We start from the raw sequence: 17,758 nt of genomic DNA on the forward strand, positions 1-17,758 counted from the left end.
ATGAGACGTAGCATTTAGATGAAATAATAAAAAAAAAAAAAATAACATCCACAGTTGTCTTCTTTGTTTGCTATTATAAACCAAACAAAAGCCATATATGTAATTTACATTTTCAAACTTTGTATAAAATGTATCAATTCAATTGCAATTTTTATAAAAATTTCAAACTTTTTAATCAGAATTTTGTATAATAAAGTTCAAGTGGGAACTGGCTCAAAAACCGGTTGAGTTTTGACAATTTTTTTTTTGCTGGTCGCCTTGTGTTATTTCTCTATATACATAGAAATGATTTCAAGCATTCGTTATAGGGAAGAAAATGTGTAACACCGTAAAAAAAAAAAAAAAAAAATTACGCAGTTTTTGAGCCACTTCAAACTTGGACTTTATTATAAAAAAAATCATTGGGACATAAAAGTGCATAGTGGGCATTTTTCTAAAAATGTTGAATAAGCGGTTTGCAATGTTGATGAAAATTTATTGAATTTTCTAAAATTTTGTACAAAGTTTGAAACTTTGGCTTATATCGTTTTTGTTGTGGCATGAACTAAATTTTTGTAAAAAACTTAAATAACTACCTGTTTAATGTGCCTTGGATAAGTCGTTTAATAATAGGAAATTTTAGCGCGAATTATCATCATTGAAAATTAAGCCTACCAAATGGTCGTTCGAGAATACATTTAGTAAGCATATAGACTGCAAGCCTGCGAACAGCTAAATTAAATCTGCCGGACAAAATATGAGAAGCATTTAAAAATTTGCACATTCATCTCAGTCTGGTCTATTGTTGGGCCCTATTAATCGATACAGAAGCCGACAATCCATACTTAAGCCTCCGTATATAAGTTCAAATGTCCACTATCAGCCCCATTGAGCCATTTACTTTACCAATGCCCTAAAGTTATTGCCTCTGATGGAACATAATGATGCTTGGCTTTGGTGAATTACTCGTTAGCCAAGGTAGGTCAATAACCGGGCCCAACTCAAATATAATGGTAATTTTCAAAAAAGGCAAAAAACGTTATATTTTCGTTATGAACAATGCAAAGTTACTTAAATTAGCGGGACATTTGTATTACAAATAAATAACAAAAAAAAAAAACTGAAAAAATATAAATCGAATATGTAGGAATAAGTAATGAAAGTGGCTTAATATAAAAGAAAGATTTGAACTAAATACCCTTATAGTCCGGGAGCCAGGGGTCGATTTTGAACTGCGTTTTTATACCGTTAAATCCTTGACTATACTTGTTATTTAGCTTGCATGAATAACGAAAGTGAACGTCAGCTGGCGCATCCGCGGTGGGTGTGAATGTGGGAGGGAACGAAACGTGTCGAATAAAAGTAGAATAATAAAAAAAATAATCAGCTGCGCGGTAGAGGGGGAAAAAACACGTCAGCTGAACCGGTGAACTTGTAAAAAAAATTTAAAAGTGAAACTATTTAATGCCGATTTAAATTTTTTTACATAATTTTTAGTCCGGGAGCCAGGGGTCATTTTGACCTCATCATTTCATGCCGACAGATTTTAATACTGAAGTCAGACGCCATCCAATGATGACGAAACCAACCGTGAGCTGGTCCTGTAGCGGTGAGTACGTGCGTGGGATGCTGCGAAACGTGTCGAAAAAAAAATTTTCAACAACTCATTTAATATCGGCTGAAATTTTTTTTGTGTATTGTTGATATTTAGTAGAATAAAAAAAATAGTCAGCTACGCCGTAGAGAGGGGGAAATACTTCAGCTGAACAGGTGAACTTGTAAAATAAATTAAAAAGTAAAACTACTTTATGCCGATTGAAATTTTTTTACATAATTTTGGATACATATGAAAATATAATAATGATGGTCAGCTGCGTTTATAGCGGTGGGAAGACCGTCAGCCGAAGAAAGAATGTATCATTGCGTTCATACATCTCGGCGGCGCGGGATTTTCAATGTTTCGGCTGACGGTCTTCCCACCGCTATAAACGCAGCTGACCATCATTATTATATTTTCATATGTGTCCATATGTGTTAAATTAATTGTTACAAAATTTTTTTCGACACGTTTCGCAGCATCTCACGCACGTACCCACCGCTACTGGACCAGCTGACGGTTGGTTTCTTCATCATTGAATGGCGTCTGACTTCAGTATTAAAATCAGTCGGCATGAAATGATGAGGTCAAAATGACCCCTGGGTCCCGGACTATTATGACAGTTCACATAATTAGGACTGAATACGCAAAAGAAGTAATAAAAATATGATGACATTAGACTTAAGTGTAGACAAAGCAATAAAGCCAAAAAACATTCAATTTTTTATATTGGTCTGAAATTGTATAATGCATTACCAATGGAAACGAAAAACGAGACAAGATATATGGCTTTAAAAAATGTTTAGAATTCATTAGGAATAAGAGAAATAATACAATGTAAGAAATGTGAAGTTAATACTAATAATAAATAAATAATGAAATAATAAAAAATATTGCCTCTCACCTCATTTCGATTCGATTTAAATATTATTGAGATTGGACAGCAACTACGCCCACTTTTAATATGTTAAAAATAAATTTCCGCCCGTCCATTTGAAGTTACAAGCTATGATTCAAATTTTTTTGATTCCAAAAATTAACCGCCAAATTCCAAATTAAATTTTACTAAAATTCGTGCGACTTATAAACTTTCGTGCGGACCAAACTTAGCACTTCCTTATTTGTTTTTTATAAAAAATATAGTTAGGTTAGCCAGGTTGCTTGTCTAAGACAAGACTCTCGGTGGCCATTGTGCTACATGTATTCGACTTCCATTCCCTAACTAAGTTGCTTAAACCACTTCGATCTTTCTAAGAAGGTGACTAGTCGCTCCAGTGAGGCAGTTTGCAAATTTCCCAGGTCTTCAAAGAAATAATCGCCATGGTATTTTGTACGGCTTCTTTAAAGTGGAGTACATTCACAGAGGAGGGGTTGTACCGACTCTATTTCTTCTTCATCTCCACAGCTCCTGCAGAAGTCATTGTGAGATACACCCATTCTACTGGCTATGGTGCCAATAGTGCAGTGATCTGTTATAACACCTGTAAGGACGCTTGTAATTGATCTGTTGCATCCAAGCAGACAATTTGTCCTTTTAAGATTTACTAGTCAGAGACCACCTTCTATTGGTAAAAAAAATATTTAGTTTATTCTAAAGCAAACACCATATTAATCCAAGTATCATATTTTGTATGATATTTATAAAAATTCGACAAATATTCGTCAAAATTTCCAGATTAAAAAAAAAATTGTCACGCATTCGTTAAATGGAGAATATATGCAACACCGTCAAGGAAAAATATTATCACAAATCAACGAGACTTTTGAGCCATTTCAAACTTGCACTGTATTATACTAAAATTTAATGATCTATAAACTTGCGTATCCTAATTTTTTACCTGATTCTATTATGTTTCTTCATATCGGGGAATTCGCAACAACTGTAAATTCATTAAACGATATATCCGAGATAAATACAGTTTTGGTTTGGGAAACATTTACGACCTTTCGAAAAAAATAAATGTTTCATGATCTTTTTTGAATATTTAAATGGGAAATGTAGGGCATCTGATGAGTTGGGGCTAACATTTGGAATTAATATATCAAAAGCCCTTAGAAACGTAAATACTGGTTTTTAGTTTTGAAGGATACTTAAAATTTTGTTGTTGTTGTTGTAGCAGCATAAACATTCCCCATACTTACATACGGTGAATGCTGCTGGAGTGACAGTCCTTGGCCGGATATAAATCCGTGTCGTTTCGGTAACGTAGAACCGACTGTCGTGGAAACGTTTTTTTTTTTAATTTTGTCGTTCTATGTTATTATGATATATTGTTGAAATATTTATTTTTTACTATTATGCAAATTTTTCCCACCGGGTGATATCTCGCATATGTATGCCCATGAATATCTACAGATTTAGATAAGAGGGTAAATTTACTCGTAGTATAATACATATATTCGTATATTTTATTATTCTTCGTTTTGCTTATACAAATACTTTCTTTCAGTCGAACGGTCATACAGGTGCCATAGGAGATATTACTGCTGCTCAGGATCATCCATTGGCTACGTCCTCTTTAACAAAGGAAACTAACGGCACTGCAGCAACAACTGCACTCACAGTTGGTGAAGACGACGACGAAATGATTGACATCACACCACATTCAAGCCCAGGCGATGGCGGGCACTCGTCGAATTTCAATTACAAGCGTCACACTTCAGCGGACTCAGATTTAGAGGGAGAGCGTGAGCATCATTACTCGCGCAATCACCACCATGTACCAACACATAGCGCCTTCGGTGATATCAATGATAGTGAGTATAGAAATTAAGAAGTTTTTGGCACTTGCCATTGTTGACATATGTATGTATGTATGCTTGAATTGCTACCGGCTTTCGTATATGGTGCTGGGCTAGACTGACACAAAATTAGTGTACTCGTATTCGCGTTAAGTGTTCGTAATAAATAATGAAACTAGAAATGAAAGCAAATGAATTATATTATACGATTCAATATGCACGTATGTATGTACATACATACATATAAAATATATTTGTGATCATCAACCAATCTGAATTTATTTCTCTGTGTGTGAGAAATACGGCTGGCGAAGCCGAATGATTTGTAAGCGGTTACCAGTCAGTGGCGCACGGGTTAGATACCCACACTTGGCCAACACCAAACACCAAATGATAGAAAAGGTTTTAGCTAACAGCTTTCGCCCCTCTGCATTCAATGACAAACCTTCATTTGTATATCTGTAATTAAAAGATTCCTCATAAAAAACCATCTGCCGTACCAAATATGTATATACAGGGTTGGCCATATTAAACTGACCCATTGAGTAATCCTATAACTTTTTACTGTAATTTGAAATCTAAGGTTTACGTCAACAAGCCAAAGACACTAGGCGCACTTAAGGCCAATATCCGACGGGAAATAGCCGCCATATCGGCCGAGACGCTGGCCAAAACTATGGAAAACGCCGAAAAACGGGCACATTACGCTATACGAGCTAAGGGCGACCACTTGCGCGATATCATATTCAAAAAGTGATGTAAACGAATCTCCTTGAACTAAATTAAATGTTTTTCACAATGAAACACAAAAAAATGTTTCTTTTTCCATATTTTTTTAATAATCACATGAGTCAGTTTAATATGACCAACCCTGTATATACATATGCATAGCACATACAGTCTGCGTACACCTTAAAAATATTCTTAAGGGGTTAGGGGTTGTCAGAGGCCCGAAAAAATGATGATTTTCCATAATTTTGTTGTGCTTGTAAATTGCTTTTTTTTACAAAAAGAAAACATAGCATTAATACATCATGTTTCGACTTTATTTTAATAAAATTTCAAAAAAAAAAAAATGGATAATTGTAAAAGTTATCGCTGTTTGTAGGGAGCTCGTTTATCTCGAGATAAAGGGTGTTTTTTTTAGAGGTTAGGTTTTCAAGTTGGCACTACTTTTCTCGTAGATGGTCTTTTTGACAGCTGTCACTTGATTTATGCTCAGTTTGGTTTGCCATTTCATAATGAATAGACTTACACCTGAACAACGTTTGCAAATCGTGCAAATTTATTACGAAAATAATGGTTGGGTTCGCGCGACGCATCGAAGAAAATTTTGTTCAGCGATGAAGCTCACTTTTGGTTGAATGGGTATGTCAATAAGCAAAATTGTCGCATTTGGAGTGAACATAATCCACAAGCCATTGCTGAGACGCCGTTACATCCTCAAAAAGTCACTGTTTGGTGTGCTCTATGGGCAGAGGGAATCATTGGTCCATATTTCTTTAAAAATGAAGCCGGCCATAATGTTACAGTCAATGGAGAGCGCTATAGAGCCATGATTAATAACTTTTTCGTGCCTGAATTGGACGATGTTGATGTGGACGACCTTTGGTTCCAACAAGACGGCGCTACATGCCATACAGCCAACACAACAGGTCGCGCCGTGGACCTGTGGCGTGGCCTCCAAGATCGTGCGATATAACACCGCTGGACTATTTCTTGTGGGGCTATGTGAAGTCGCTTGTCTACGCAGATAAGCCCGAGACGATTGACGTCTTGGAAGAGAATATTCGGCGCGTTATTGCTGACATACAACCCCAATTGCTGCAAAAAGTGGTCGAAAATTGGGCCTCTCGGCTGGAATTTATTCGAGCCAGCCGCGGCGGCCACTTGCCCGAAATCATTTTTAAAAACATAATGGCAAACCCTTATCTTTATAATAAAGCTAAATTCTTGCCCATAACATTAAATTATATACGTTTTATTTCATCTTGAAAACCTAACCTCTAAAAAAAACACCCTTTACATCTAAAATCAATCGGACAAGAGAAATTAGTTTTTGTTAATAGATAATCTTGTGCTTGATCTTTTGTTTTGTTTTTTTCAAAATTGAAAATTTTCAAAAATTAACAATATGGTGACCTCAGGAAATGTTTTTCAGATTTTCGAGAAAAAAACGGCAATTAATTGTTTAAACAAAATCGAAATTAAAAAAAAAAATCCTTAGATCAGGCACGTGTTTTTTATGTTTTTCAAAAGCAGTATACATTTTATTGGAATCTACTAAGCAGTTTTTAAGTTACAGTGATCACCAGTTCAAAAAACATAGTTTGGAGAAAAACGTATTTAAAGATTTGCTATCGATTTCGGAGCGCCCGAGCGCCCTTTGTTGATTGTTGAATAACTCGAAAAGTATTTGTCGGATTCACTTCGAATTTTCACTCAATATTTTTAAGATACTTTAAGAAAATGCAAAAAGAAATCAAATTTTTTGAAACCACCCTTTAACCATCCCTAACCCACTCTATAAATTGATTAAAAACTCAATAAAATTTATAGTTAAAAACATATTTTATTTATTTATTCCTTCATTGAATTCTTAAGTTACAAAAGCAAAAGAAAATAACAAGATTCTTCACTTCGTTTTTTACATAAGTAATTGCAGCAACATGTAAATATAACAACCAGAAAGCCTGTGCACAGATTGTTTCTTTCAATAATACCGTCACTTTATTAAGATTTTTTGCTTTTGCACACCTTTCATTATTTGTGTGGAGGGAACTTCGTGGTACATTTTATTTAAAAATGGCAATAATAAGAAAAGATGGAAACCAAGGGAAAATAAATTATAAAATTGTGGAAAGATGGAAATACTTTCCGAAATATTGTCAAAGTTATCGCCAGAACATTCTCCTCTGTTCAACGCGTAGTAAACAATTTTAAGCAAACCGGCATTTTAAAATCTAAGCCCAGGTGTGGGCGTCCAAAAACACTATCGGTCCAAGAAGAGCGCAGCCTAATCAAATTGGCAAAGGTTAACCCGCGAATTACATTATCAAAGATTGTTGAAAACGTAAACCAAACATTTAAAAAAAGTATTTGTGCGGAAACTGCTCGAAAAGTTTTACATAAAGTTGGATTTCATGGTAGAGTCGCTCGAAGAAAGCCGTTTATTTCACTTGTGAACAGAAGAAAGTCCATTGAATTTGCTAATATTTGTATAAATAAGCCTTCAGAATTTTGGAAACAAGTAATTTTTTCAGATGAAAGAAAGTTTTGTATGTTTGAGATAAGAGGTCGTCGGATGGTGGGATATAATACATTACACTAGACAGGCCTAGCTTACTGGGGCATTCCGGTAACGTAGAACCGGCTGCCAAGGGAATGAGATAAGAGGTCGTCAAACTGCTTGGCGCAAATCAGGCACTGCTCTTGGGAAACAAAATTTTGTTGCTACAATCAAACACGGCGGTGATGGAGTTATGGTGTGGGGATGCATGGCAGCAAGTGGTGAGGGTCAATTAAAATTTATTGAATCGACAATTGGTAAATGGGGGTATTTGAAATAATTTGGGGGTATTTATAAACAGAGTGTCGAAAATCTTGGCTTATTAAGAACGTTTTGGTTCCAACAAGATAACGACCCAAAACACACAGCCGAGAAGGTCAAGCTTTGGCTCTTGTACGAGTACAGCGCTCCAAAACGCATCCACACTCGCCTTAATCTCAATCCTTTTGAGCATCTGTGCGATCTATTAGAAAACAAATTCGACAGCATCTAGCAACAAGTAAGGAGGCGTGTTATGCGGGCAGAATAATGCGAAGTCTATAACTGAGGAAAAAGAAAAGTTAGTAAACTCAATGTCAATATGGGCTATTTGAACTTCCATTCATGTTACAATGGAAATGGGCAATGAATAGGTTTCTTAAGGGGTTATGGGTAGTCAGAATTTTCAAAAAATCGATTTTTTTTTGCATTTTCTTAAAGTATAATGTTTTAAAAATATTGTGTAAAAATTTGAAGTGAATCCGACAAATACTTTTCAAGTTATTCAACAATTAACAAAGGGCGCTCGGCCGCTCCGGAGCCGATAGCAAAACTTTAAATGCGTTTTTCTCAAAACTATGTTTTTCAAACTGGTGAACACTGTAACTTAAAAACCGCTACGTAGATTTCAATAAAATTTATACAGCTTTTGAAAAACATAAAAAACTTGTGCCAGATCGAAGGATTTTTTTTTTTTTTTAAAATTTCGATTTTTTTTTAACAATTAACTGTTGGTTTTTTTTTCTAAAATCTGGAAAAAATTTTCTGAGGCCGCCATTTTGTTCATTTTGAAACAAAAAAAAAAGCTTCGATCAGGCACAAGATTATCTATTAATAAAACTAATTTTTCTTGTCCGATTGGTTTTAGATGAATCTGCAAGGACTTGTGATGTTCACCGCAAGGGACTTCTGGAGAAACGGGCTTCACACAAACCGCGATAACTTTTGCAATTATTAATTTTTTTTTTTGAAATTTTGGTGAAGTCAAGTTAAAACATGATGTTTTTATGCTATGTTTTTATTTTTGTTAAATAAATTAATTAAGTAGCAAAAAAAAATTCGTTAAAATCATCATTTTTTCGGGCCTCTGACTACCCCTAACCCCTTAAGTAGCGCGTGGTATTAGTCGTGCTTGCAAGTGTGAACTAGTCATTGTTTATGCACTATGCCAATATTTGAAAAGCTGTGTGTCAAGTATGCATATTAATTTCCCCACTGCTATAAGCATATGGTCAAGACAGCCATATGATTTTTCCCCGTTCAATTTATATCCTCTTTAGCGGCCAATTAGCAAACAAACAGTGATTTTTAAATTGATTGGTTAACATAAATAAATTTAATCGATGACTCACATAAAGAATATTTGTCTTAACAATATACATATGAACCTGCTCGTGTTTATTGATAGATCTTTCAAAAAAACTTAGAAAACAAATATAAAGGGTGTTTTTTTTAGAGGTTAGGTTTTCAAGATGAAATAAAACGTATATAATTTAATGTTATGGCCAAGAATTTAGCTTTATTATAAAGATAAGGGTTTGCCATTATGTTTTAAAAATGAATATTCTCTTCCAAGACGTCAATCGTCTCGGGCTTATCTGCGTAGACAAGCGACTTCACATAGCCCCACAAGAAATAGTCCAGCGGCGTTATATCGCACGATCTTGGAGGCCACACCACAGGTCCACGGAGCGAGATGATGCGCTCACCAAAAGTTTCCTTCAATAAATCGATTGTTGCGTTGGCTGTATGGCATGTAGCGCCGTCTTGTTGGAACCAAAGGTCGTCCACATCAACATCGTCCAATTCAGGCACGAAAAAGTCATTAATCATGGCTCTATAGCGCTCTCCATTGACTGTAACATTATGGCCGGGTTCATTTTTAAAGAAATATGGACCAATGATTCCCTCTGCCCATAGAGCACACCAAACAGTGACTGTAACGGCGTCTCAGCAATGGCTTGTGGATTATGTTCACTCCAAATGCGACAATTTTGCTTATTGACATACCCATTCAACCAAAAGTGAGCTTCATCGCTGAACAAAATTTTCTTCGATGCGTCGCGCGAACCGAACCATTATTTTCCTAATAAATTTGCACGATTTGCAAACGTTTTTCAGGTGTAAGTCTATTCATTATGAAATGGCAAACCAAACTGAGTATAAATCAAGTGACAGCTGTCAAAAAGACCATCTACGAAAAAAGTAGTGCCAACTTGAAAACCTAACCTCTAAAAAAACACCCTTTACATACATAACTCACTCGGTATCTCGCTTCCAATGGACAGTTCATCGTCGTTTATGGACGAAGCCAGAAAGATTAAAATACTCCCCGTTACTCAAATTGCTGCCTCGCAAAACTCGTTTCCAATTTTTTCGGTTTCCCATACCCATTTGAAAACTGAAAACGCAGTTCACGAATTGTCGAAAATGCAGAACTGCCTGCTCATCCGCTCAGATCGCTTATTTTGAGGCGATATATTGCAGCGCCTATACCTTCAGGTGCTCTCGAGCCATCTGTATACGAGTGCAGGATACTTGAAGTTTCCTTTCGAAAGCAAATTTACTCCAGTTCGATCATGAATTTCTTTTCAAATTGAATTACCTTAGTGATATCATCCCTGTGGAAGGATTTTTGGGCTACAATCTAAGAATCTTCCTGCACTCCATGTGGACAACAAGGTTGCATCAGCGTGCCTTTTCGAGTTAAGTTTGGCGCTTAGGATAACTGTTGGTTTTGAAAATCCAGTACATTGCTCCAGGATATGAGTCACAGCTCCCGGCGTGGTGCTTTTGCCCTTCGGTTTGATCTCAGGATAACTGCACTCAAAGTCAGGACTAATAGAGCTGTGTAAATTTCTAACTCTATAGAGTCAGTAAATAGTGGAAGGTTACCTATGCTAGGTGGGTTCATGCCTAGTAGACTCCTAAACTTATTCTAGTCAGAGTTCCTGGGGTTTTTTCTCAGATGTTCTTGAGTAACATCTGTTTCCAGCTTCAACTATATGTTCCTTTAGTCTGAGGCTGGAGGAAAATACCACAACTTTAGACTCTTACTGAGAGTCACGTCAAGAACTTCCTCCATGCTCCTCGTGACAAATGTCGGTGTACAACCGACATGTAGCACATATATACCTACAGATCATTACTGATGATAAATTTTTATAGAGACTCACACCTCCGGTTGAAGATCGCTTTAGCATCGCAGCCTATTATTGATAGACTTCTCTTACTGGGAGGACGGCATTGTTGTCTCCCATAAAGGGATCTCGGTTAAGGGACTAGATCTCGTTGTATACATGCTCTGGGCCTCCCCTGCGAGAGATCCCAATTACCTTGCTACTAATTGTGAGGCCCATATTTTGGATGCTCACGACTCTTGAGCCAGTATTATGTCTAGATCCTGGAAGGTAGGCCTACTGCACGATGTAAATTGATATGGGCTACTGTGAAATTGCGGTTTCATTATGGACATACCGCCCACATCATCCCCTTCTTGGTGTGAAGCTGCGGAGTGGAGTGCACGGATTCGAAATAAAATACTTGTGAGACGATACCTTAAAGCATCAAATTGGCTTCCAAAACATTTTTGAAATGGGAGATAATTAATATTTCCACAGTTTTAATTATAGCTATTTCCCAATCATTCCCCAAAACGTCAGCAAAAAAAAAATGTCAAAAATCAATCCTATTTTTGAACCATTTCAACTTTATCACACTAAAATTCAATGGGATATGAAATTTTGATGAAAATTGAAATTTGTCAATTGATTCAACTTTGTCATGCTAAATAAACCCCTAAAAAGAATTTCTCGTACCGCATGCATACATTTTTCATGGACTTTTTTTTTCAGAGTTGCTAGTAAAATACTAAAGTCCCGAAACAAAGTAGAGAACAAAACGTGCTCACCCTAATGCTATCTTTTAATCATATTAATTATATGTCACTTTGATTGTGTTAGCTCTTTCCTGTGGAAGTCTTGACAAAAAGTTAGTATCATATCTCCGCGAAGCGAAATGAATTGCTTAACGCTTGAACGAGTTAAGAAATATTGCAAACTTATTCCTAAAAGCAATGTTGTGTAGCCCAAACACTTATTGAAAATATTTCAAAATCACTTTGATGAATCACATTTTTATGGAGCATTCCATGGTTCGTACGGGACAGATCGTTCGAATTTTTACAGTTTACAACCTTAATTATAGACAAACCATAACTTTTTAAAACGAGTTATTTAGTGCACTAATACTGTGTGTTAGTTTTCTAAACGAAACCTATAAACGTGCTTTAAAATATTCGCATATCTTTGCAAAATCAAAAAAAAATTATATGTTCGTACGGGACAGCTCCAGTCTACCACTACTCTGAGTTATAGTGAATTAAGTGAAATTTCAGCGAAACTAATAATATTAACAAGAAAACGAAAATGACATTTGATTTTGATTGTATTACAATTTATTAACACAACAAAAAGATTTAAAACATATTTAGTTTAAATGACTTATAGTGTAAAAATAAAAATGTTCGTACGGGACAAATTGTGTTCGTACGGGACGCGTACGAAATTCAGCTCTTAAATTTTGATTTTAACGTTCTCTAAAGGGAAAATTTGATGCTGTTGTTATCTTGAGCATGGCTTTTACATGCAACTTCGCGCCCATTTGCTAATATTTCGTGAAATTTGGATATTCCGGGTATCGTGCATGCCCGGGCATGTATAAACAATGTCTGGACGAAAGTAAAAATCTTTCACCATTTTGGTGGTTTTGTCATCGTTAATTGGTTCATTTATAGATTTATTCCCAACGTTATCAATACTAAGTTCAAGTTTTTTTGCCACAACCGCTACAACAGCCTTTTTTTTAGTGGGTGAACTGGGTAGACTTCGCATACATTTCTGTACAGCAAACGTTTGCTTACATTTGTATGGAAAACATTCAGATTCGCAATCACCAACAATATTTGAACCAGCCTCCCTGTCTTGGGTTTGGATCAACTTTTTGGCTCTTTGGACTCTCTTTTTTTCTTTTTCGTACTTCTTCCTCTTCTGTATTTCTTCCTGGGTCATGACTTCAGTTTTTCTTTTCCTCCACTATTTCACTCTTTCTTTTTCGTTGTTTTTGAAATTTAGACCTTTTTTTTCGTTTCTCGCCGCTCCATTTTTTAGTTAAAAGAAAAACTTGTATGCCGTGTTCGTGCGGGACAAAATTTAATGACTGAATATTGAACTTATTTGCGATGCAAACTGAAATCAATGCTTTACAAGTAAAAAGAGCATCAGTAGTTTGCTTTAAATGTAAAGTAATCGAAACAAATAAGTTACTCGGATGAGCACAAAAATAACTGTACAGTGTTAAGTGCGTTCGTACGGGACATCATCGAACCATTTTTTTTAAAGAGCATATCTGCGTTGTTCATAAATAAACTTTTTTTTTAATATTACGTTTCAAAACGTAAAAATTTTTTCTTTTAACACCAATTATCAGTTTCACGCTATATGTCACACATAATGAGAACTAAGCGCTTAAACTTGACCAAATTTCGATAGAAGAAAATAAAATTTTTACGAGTTGTTTTTGATGTAAAAAAAGATACTTCAAACTGAGGTCAAGTAAAAGGTCGATGTTTATAATGAAGATTGATATATTTTAAATACATTAACACTAATATAATCATCCGGAAATGCAATTTGTTCGGCGGTCGAAATTTACCATTTTCCATGGAATGCTCCTTATGTAGGCGGTTATGCCGAGATCTGGGAATCAAAAATTCGAGAGCCCAATCAATGTATTCGAGAGTCGCAATTTACTGGGGAATGTTTGCTCTTTCGAATGTACCCAATGTAATGTGTCGAAGAAAATGATTTTTGGTTTGCTTAATTTTTAAAAAGAAACCTCTATATGAACCACCCTGTGTATTAATTGGAAATGAAAAATTCTATAAAAGCGTATGCGAACGCTTCACACTCGCTTTATGTAAAAATGCGGACAACTCTGATAGATATCTGTTGCCAGCCATACTCAAATGTAAACCAAAATCAGCTGTTTCATTTAACTGTGTTGGGTGAAACTGCTTGTATCTATTTCAGGCTGTTACCTGCAGTTCAGTTCTTGGTGAAATAAGTTATAACAGACATTTGCAAACAAAACTCTGGCCAATAAGTATGATACATAAATGTACCTTCTGCTCAAATATGAACAAGACGTTATCAATAAAACAGTCCGCGGATGACATATGGCAAAAATTATTTTTTTGTTTTTGGTAGGACTGTTATAAGCTTACATGGCAAATTTCAGCGTGATATGTCACATAGTTTGTTTTCTGTGCTACTGTAAACAAGTCAAGCTCGAGTGTGTTCTTCGAATTTAACGATGGAAATTCAAGTTGAACAAAGAATTTGTTTGAAATTTTGTTATTCCAACAAAATTTCGGCTTCAGACGCCTTAAAAATGTTGCAGACAACCTATGGGGACTCTGCTCTATCGCGTGCACGTGTTTTCCAGTGGTACAAATCGTTCAAAGAGGGCCGTACATCGGTTGAAAACTTCCCTCATGAACGTCGTCCAGCAACATCAGTAAACGACGAAAACATCGGAAAAGTAAAGGAAATTGTGCTTGAAAATCGCACAAATCGCAAAATCGGTTAACGTTGAATATTATTTAGACGTTTTAAAGCGTTTGCGCGAGAACATTCGTCTTAAAAGGAAGGAATTGTGGGACAACAAGTCATGGTTCTTGCATCACGATAATGCGATTATTTGAACAAAAATAATGTTAATATCGTTCCGCAAGCACCGTATTCGCCTGATATGGCTCCATGTGACTTTTTCCTGTTTCCCAAGCTCAAGTTGCCGCTCCGTGGAAAACCTTTTGAGACAATTGAAGTCGTAAAAGAGAATTCGAAGAACACACTCGAGCTTGACTTGTTTACAGTAGCACAGAAAACAAACTATGTGACATATCACGCTGAAATTTGCCATGTAAGCTTATAACAGTCCTACCAAAAAACAAAAAATTTATTTTTGCCATATGTCATCCGCGGACCGTTTTATTGATAACGTCTCGTTCATATTTGAGCAGAAGTTAATAAAAAGAGCAACATCGCACTGCATTTATCGTCCGTTGGAAGCTCTTTGCTCACTTGAGTAAATAAAGCAGCGTTATATATTATATTTATACATAATTAATTAAAATTTGCATATTTGAATATTTCGTTTCACATTCACATTTAGTTATACTCGCACATACATTTACACATGCATACTCGTATGAGTACATGCAACTGCATGCATTTATTTGCTCACTCAATTATTCGTACTTATTTGTATTTTTTCTCTTCGTTGCTAAAGGTGGAATGGCATTCTATGGTGCGTCGGGTAAGTGTTAGAAGAACGTAAATGAAATTATGCATTATATTTACACATTCCATTTAAATTCGATATGCAGATGCACACGATGATATACCTGGAATTGGGCAATACGATGATTTTCACACAATCGACTGGCAACGCGATATTGCTCGCGATCGCATGCGTCATCGGTATATAGTTAAAAAACGACAGGATTCATTATGGGACCTGCTGAAGGTACGTTTCAGACATTTGACTTTAGAACTTCATTTTTGTAAATCGAAATAACGATAAAATTTTGCAGGGTGCTCATGATGCATGGTCTGGTTGGCTGTGTGTGCTATTTGTTGGTATTGCTGCTGGCTTTGTTGCCGGCATGATCGACATTGGCGCTAGTTGGATGTCTGACTTGAAGCATGGCATTTGCCCACAAGCATTTTGGTTTAATCGCGAGCAATGTTGTTGGCCAACCAAGCAGTCGGTGTTTGAAGAGGGCAATTGCTCAACGGTAAATATGAAGTGCACTCCTACCCCGGCTGAACTATTATTTATGGTAAATTGCTTTTTTGTTTTTGTTTTGTAATTACAGTGGAAAACTTGGCCGGAGATTATGGGCATGGATCGCAATGGCACTGGTGCCTATATTATGTCTTACTTCTGGTTTATTATATGGGCGCTAATGTTTGCCGCATTGAGTGCTTCATTGGTACGCATGTTTGCTCCCTACGCTTGTGGTTCTGGTATACCTGAGATTAAGACCATTCTTTCGGGCTTTATTATACGCGGTTATTTGGGCAAATGGACTTTGCTAATCAAATCTGTTGGTCTCATGCTTTCGGTATCGGCGGGCTTGACGCTGGGTAAGGAAGGCCCTATGGTACATATTGCCAGCTGCATTGGCAATATATTCTCGCATATGTTTCCAAAATATGGACGAAATGAAGCGAAGAAGCGTGAGATTCTATCCGCAGCTGCAGCTGCTGGCGTTTCGGTGGCTTTTGGTGCACCCATCGGTGGTGTGCTCTTCTCACTCGAGGAAGTCTCGTACTATTTTCCGTTGAAGACATTATGGCGTTCATTCTTTTGCGCATTAATAGCCGCGTTCGTTTTACGTTCGTTGACACCATTCGGCAATGAGCATTCAGTATTATTCTTCGTGGAATACAATAAACCATGGATATTTTTCGAACTTATACCTTTCGTGTTCCTAGGAATAATGGGCGTAAGCGAATAATATTATTTACTTTAAATGAGATTTTAACGCTACAATACTCTATATATCAGGGTGTGATCGGAACTATTTTCATCAAAGCGAATTTATGGTGGTGCCGTTACCGTAAATTTAGCAAGTTGGGCCAATACCCCGTCATTGAAGTACTAGTAGTGACACTCGTCACCGGTATTTTGTGCTTTCCCAATCCATTCACACGCATGAACATGAATGAACTTATTTATTTACTCTTCAGCCAATGTTCGCCGGGGGAAACCAACAATCCGTTATGGTTCGTAGCAATAAGCTCAACTTGAACTTAATTCGCTTTATTAACAAGATTTAATTTTTGCACTATTGCAGCGATTACAAGCGTATGAACATTACGAATGGCGCTACATCCTCCATAGAAGTGACAGAACCGGGCGCTGGCGTATACCATGCCATAATTTTATTGCTACTAGCTTTCGTATTTAAATTAGCTTTGGCGGTTTTCACGTTTGGCATGAAGGTACCAGCGGGCTTGTTTATTCCCTCCCTCCTACTAGGTTCAATTATGGGGCGTATTGTAGGAATTGGTAAGCGTCCGTTATTTAGCACTTTCATACCATTTGAATTATTTAATTTACGTTACAGGCGTCGAACGTTTCGCTTATAGCTATCCAAATATCTGGCTCTTTACGGGTGAATGTGTTAATGGCAAAAATCTGATTACACCTGGTTTATATGCGATGGTGGGTGCAGCTGCAACTTTGGGTGGCGTAACACGCATGACAGTCTCATTGGTAGTCATCATGTTTGAGCTAACAGGCGGTGTTGGCTATATAGTTCCCTTAATGGCAGCAGCTATGGCTTCGAAATGGGTGGGCGATGCTCTCGGAAGACAGGTGAGTTTTGATATTGAAATAATTATCTACATATGTTAAAAATGTAAAAAAAAAATGTCATAGGGCATACAGTGTTGACAGGTTTGAGACGAGCTTTTGCCTCAAGTTTTAGGATATATACTAGGGGTGGGATTATTTTCGAATAATATTCAAATAAACATTATTCGAATAAAACGAATAATACTATTCGTTTCAAATAATTCGAATAGTTCATTATTCGAATACTTTACTATTCGAATACCTCACTATTTGAATACCTTACTATTCGAATACCTCACTATATATTCATTTATATCAGGGAAAAAATGCTTTTAAAAATATAAAAATTACATTGGCCCTTCTCATGGTGCTAATCAGTTTTTCTCGATTTTTGAACATTGTGATTTTTTGATTTGACCGCTTCATGTTTCAATTAGCTAATATGATAAAATTTCTTTGGTATTGTT

General features: G+C 36.3%; 1 protein-coding gene across 4 annotated transcripts in view; it reads left to right on the plus strand.

Moving 5' to 3' along the window:
• Positions 1-17,758, plus strand: part of LOC129240130 (H(+)/Cl(-) exchange transporter 5) — a 33,709-nt gene that overhangs the window by 8,013 nt on the left and 7,938 nt on the right. For all 4 annotated transcript variants that reach the window (XM_054875665.1, XM_054875669.1, XM_054875667.1 and 1 more), the window contains 8 exons: positions 4,027-4,333; positions 15,216-15,242; positions 15,313-15,452; positions 15,520-15,723; positions 15,805-16,437; positions 16,500-16,717; positions 16,789-17,003; positions 17,062-17,312. In XM_054875665.1, coding sequence (XP_054731640.1) covers positions 4,027-4,333; positions 15,216-15,242; positions 15,313-15,452; positions 15,520-15,723; positions 15,805-16,437; positions 16,500-16,717; positions 16,789-17,003; positions 17,062-17,312 — 1,995 coding nt within the window. The remainder of the gene's footprint in view (positions 1-4,026; positions 4,334-15,215; positions 15,243-15,312; positions 15,453-15,519; positions 15,724-15,804; positions 16,438-16,499; positions 16,718-16,788; positions 17,004-17,061; positions 17,313-17,758) is intronic.

Source organism: Anastrepha obliqua, chromosome 3 (assembly GCF_027943255.1).
Source record: "Anastrepha obliqua isolate idAnaObli1 chromosome 3, idAnaObli1_1.0, whole genome shotgun sequence".
NCBI classification, from domain to species: Eukaryota; Metazoa; Arthropoda; class Insecta; order Diptera; family Tephritidae; genus Anastrepha; species Anastrepha obliqua.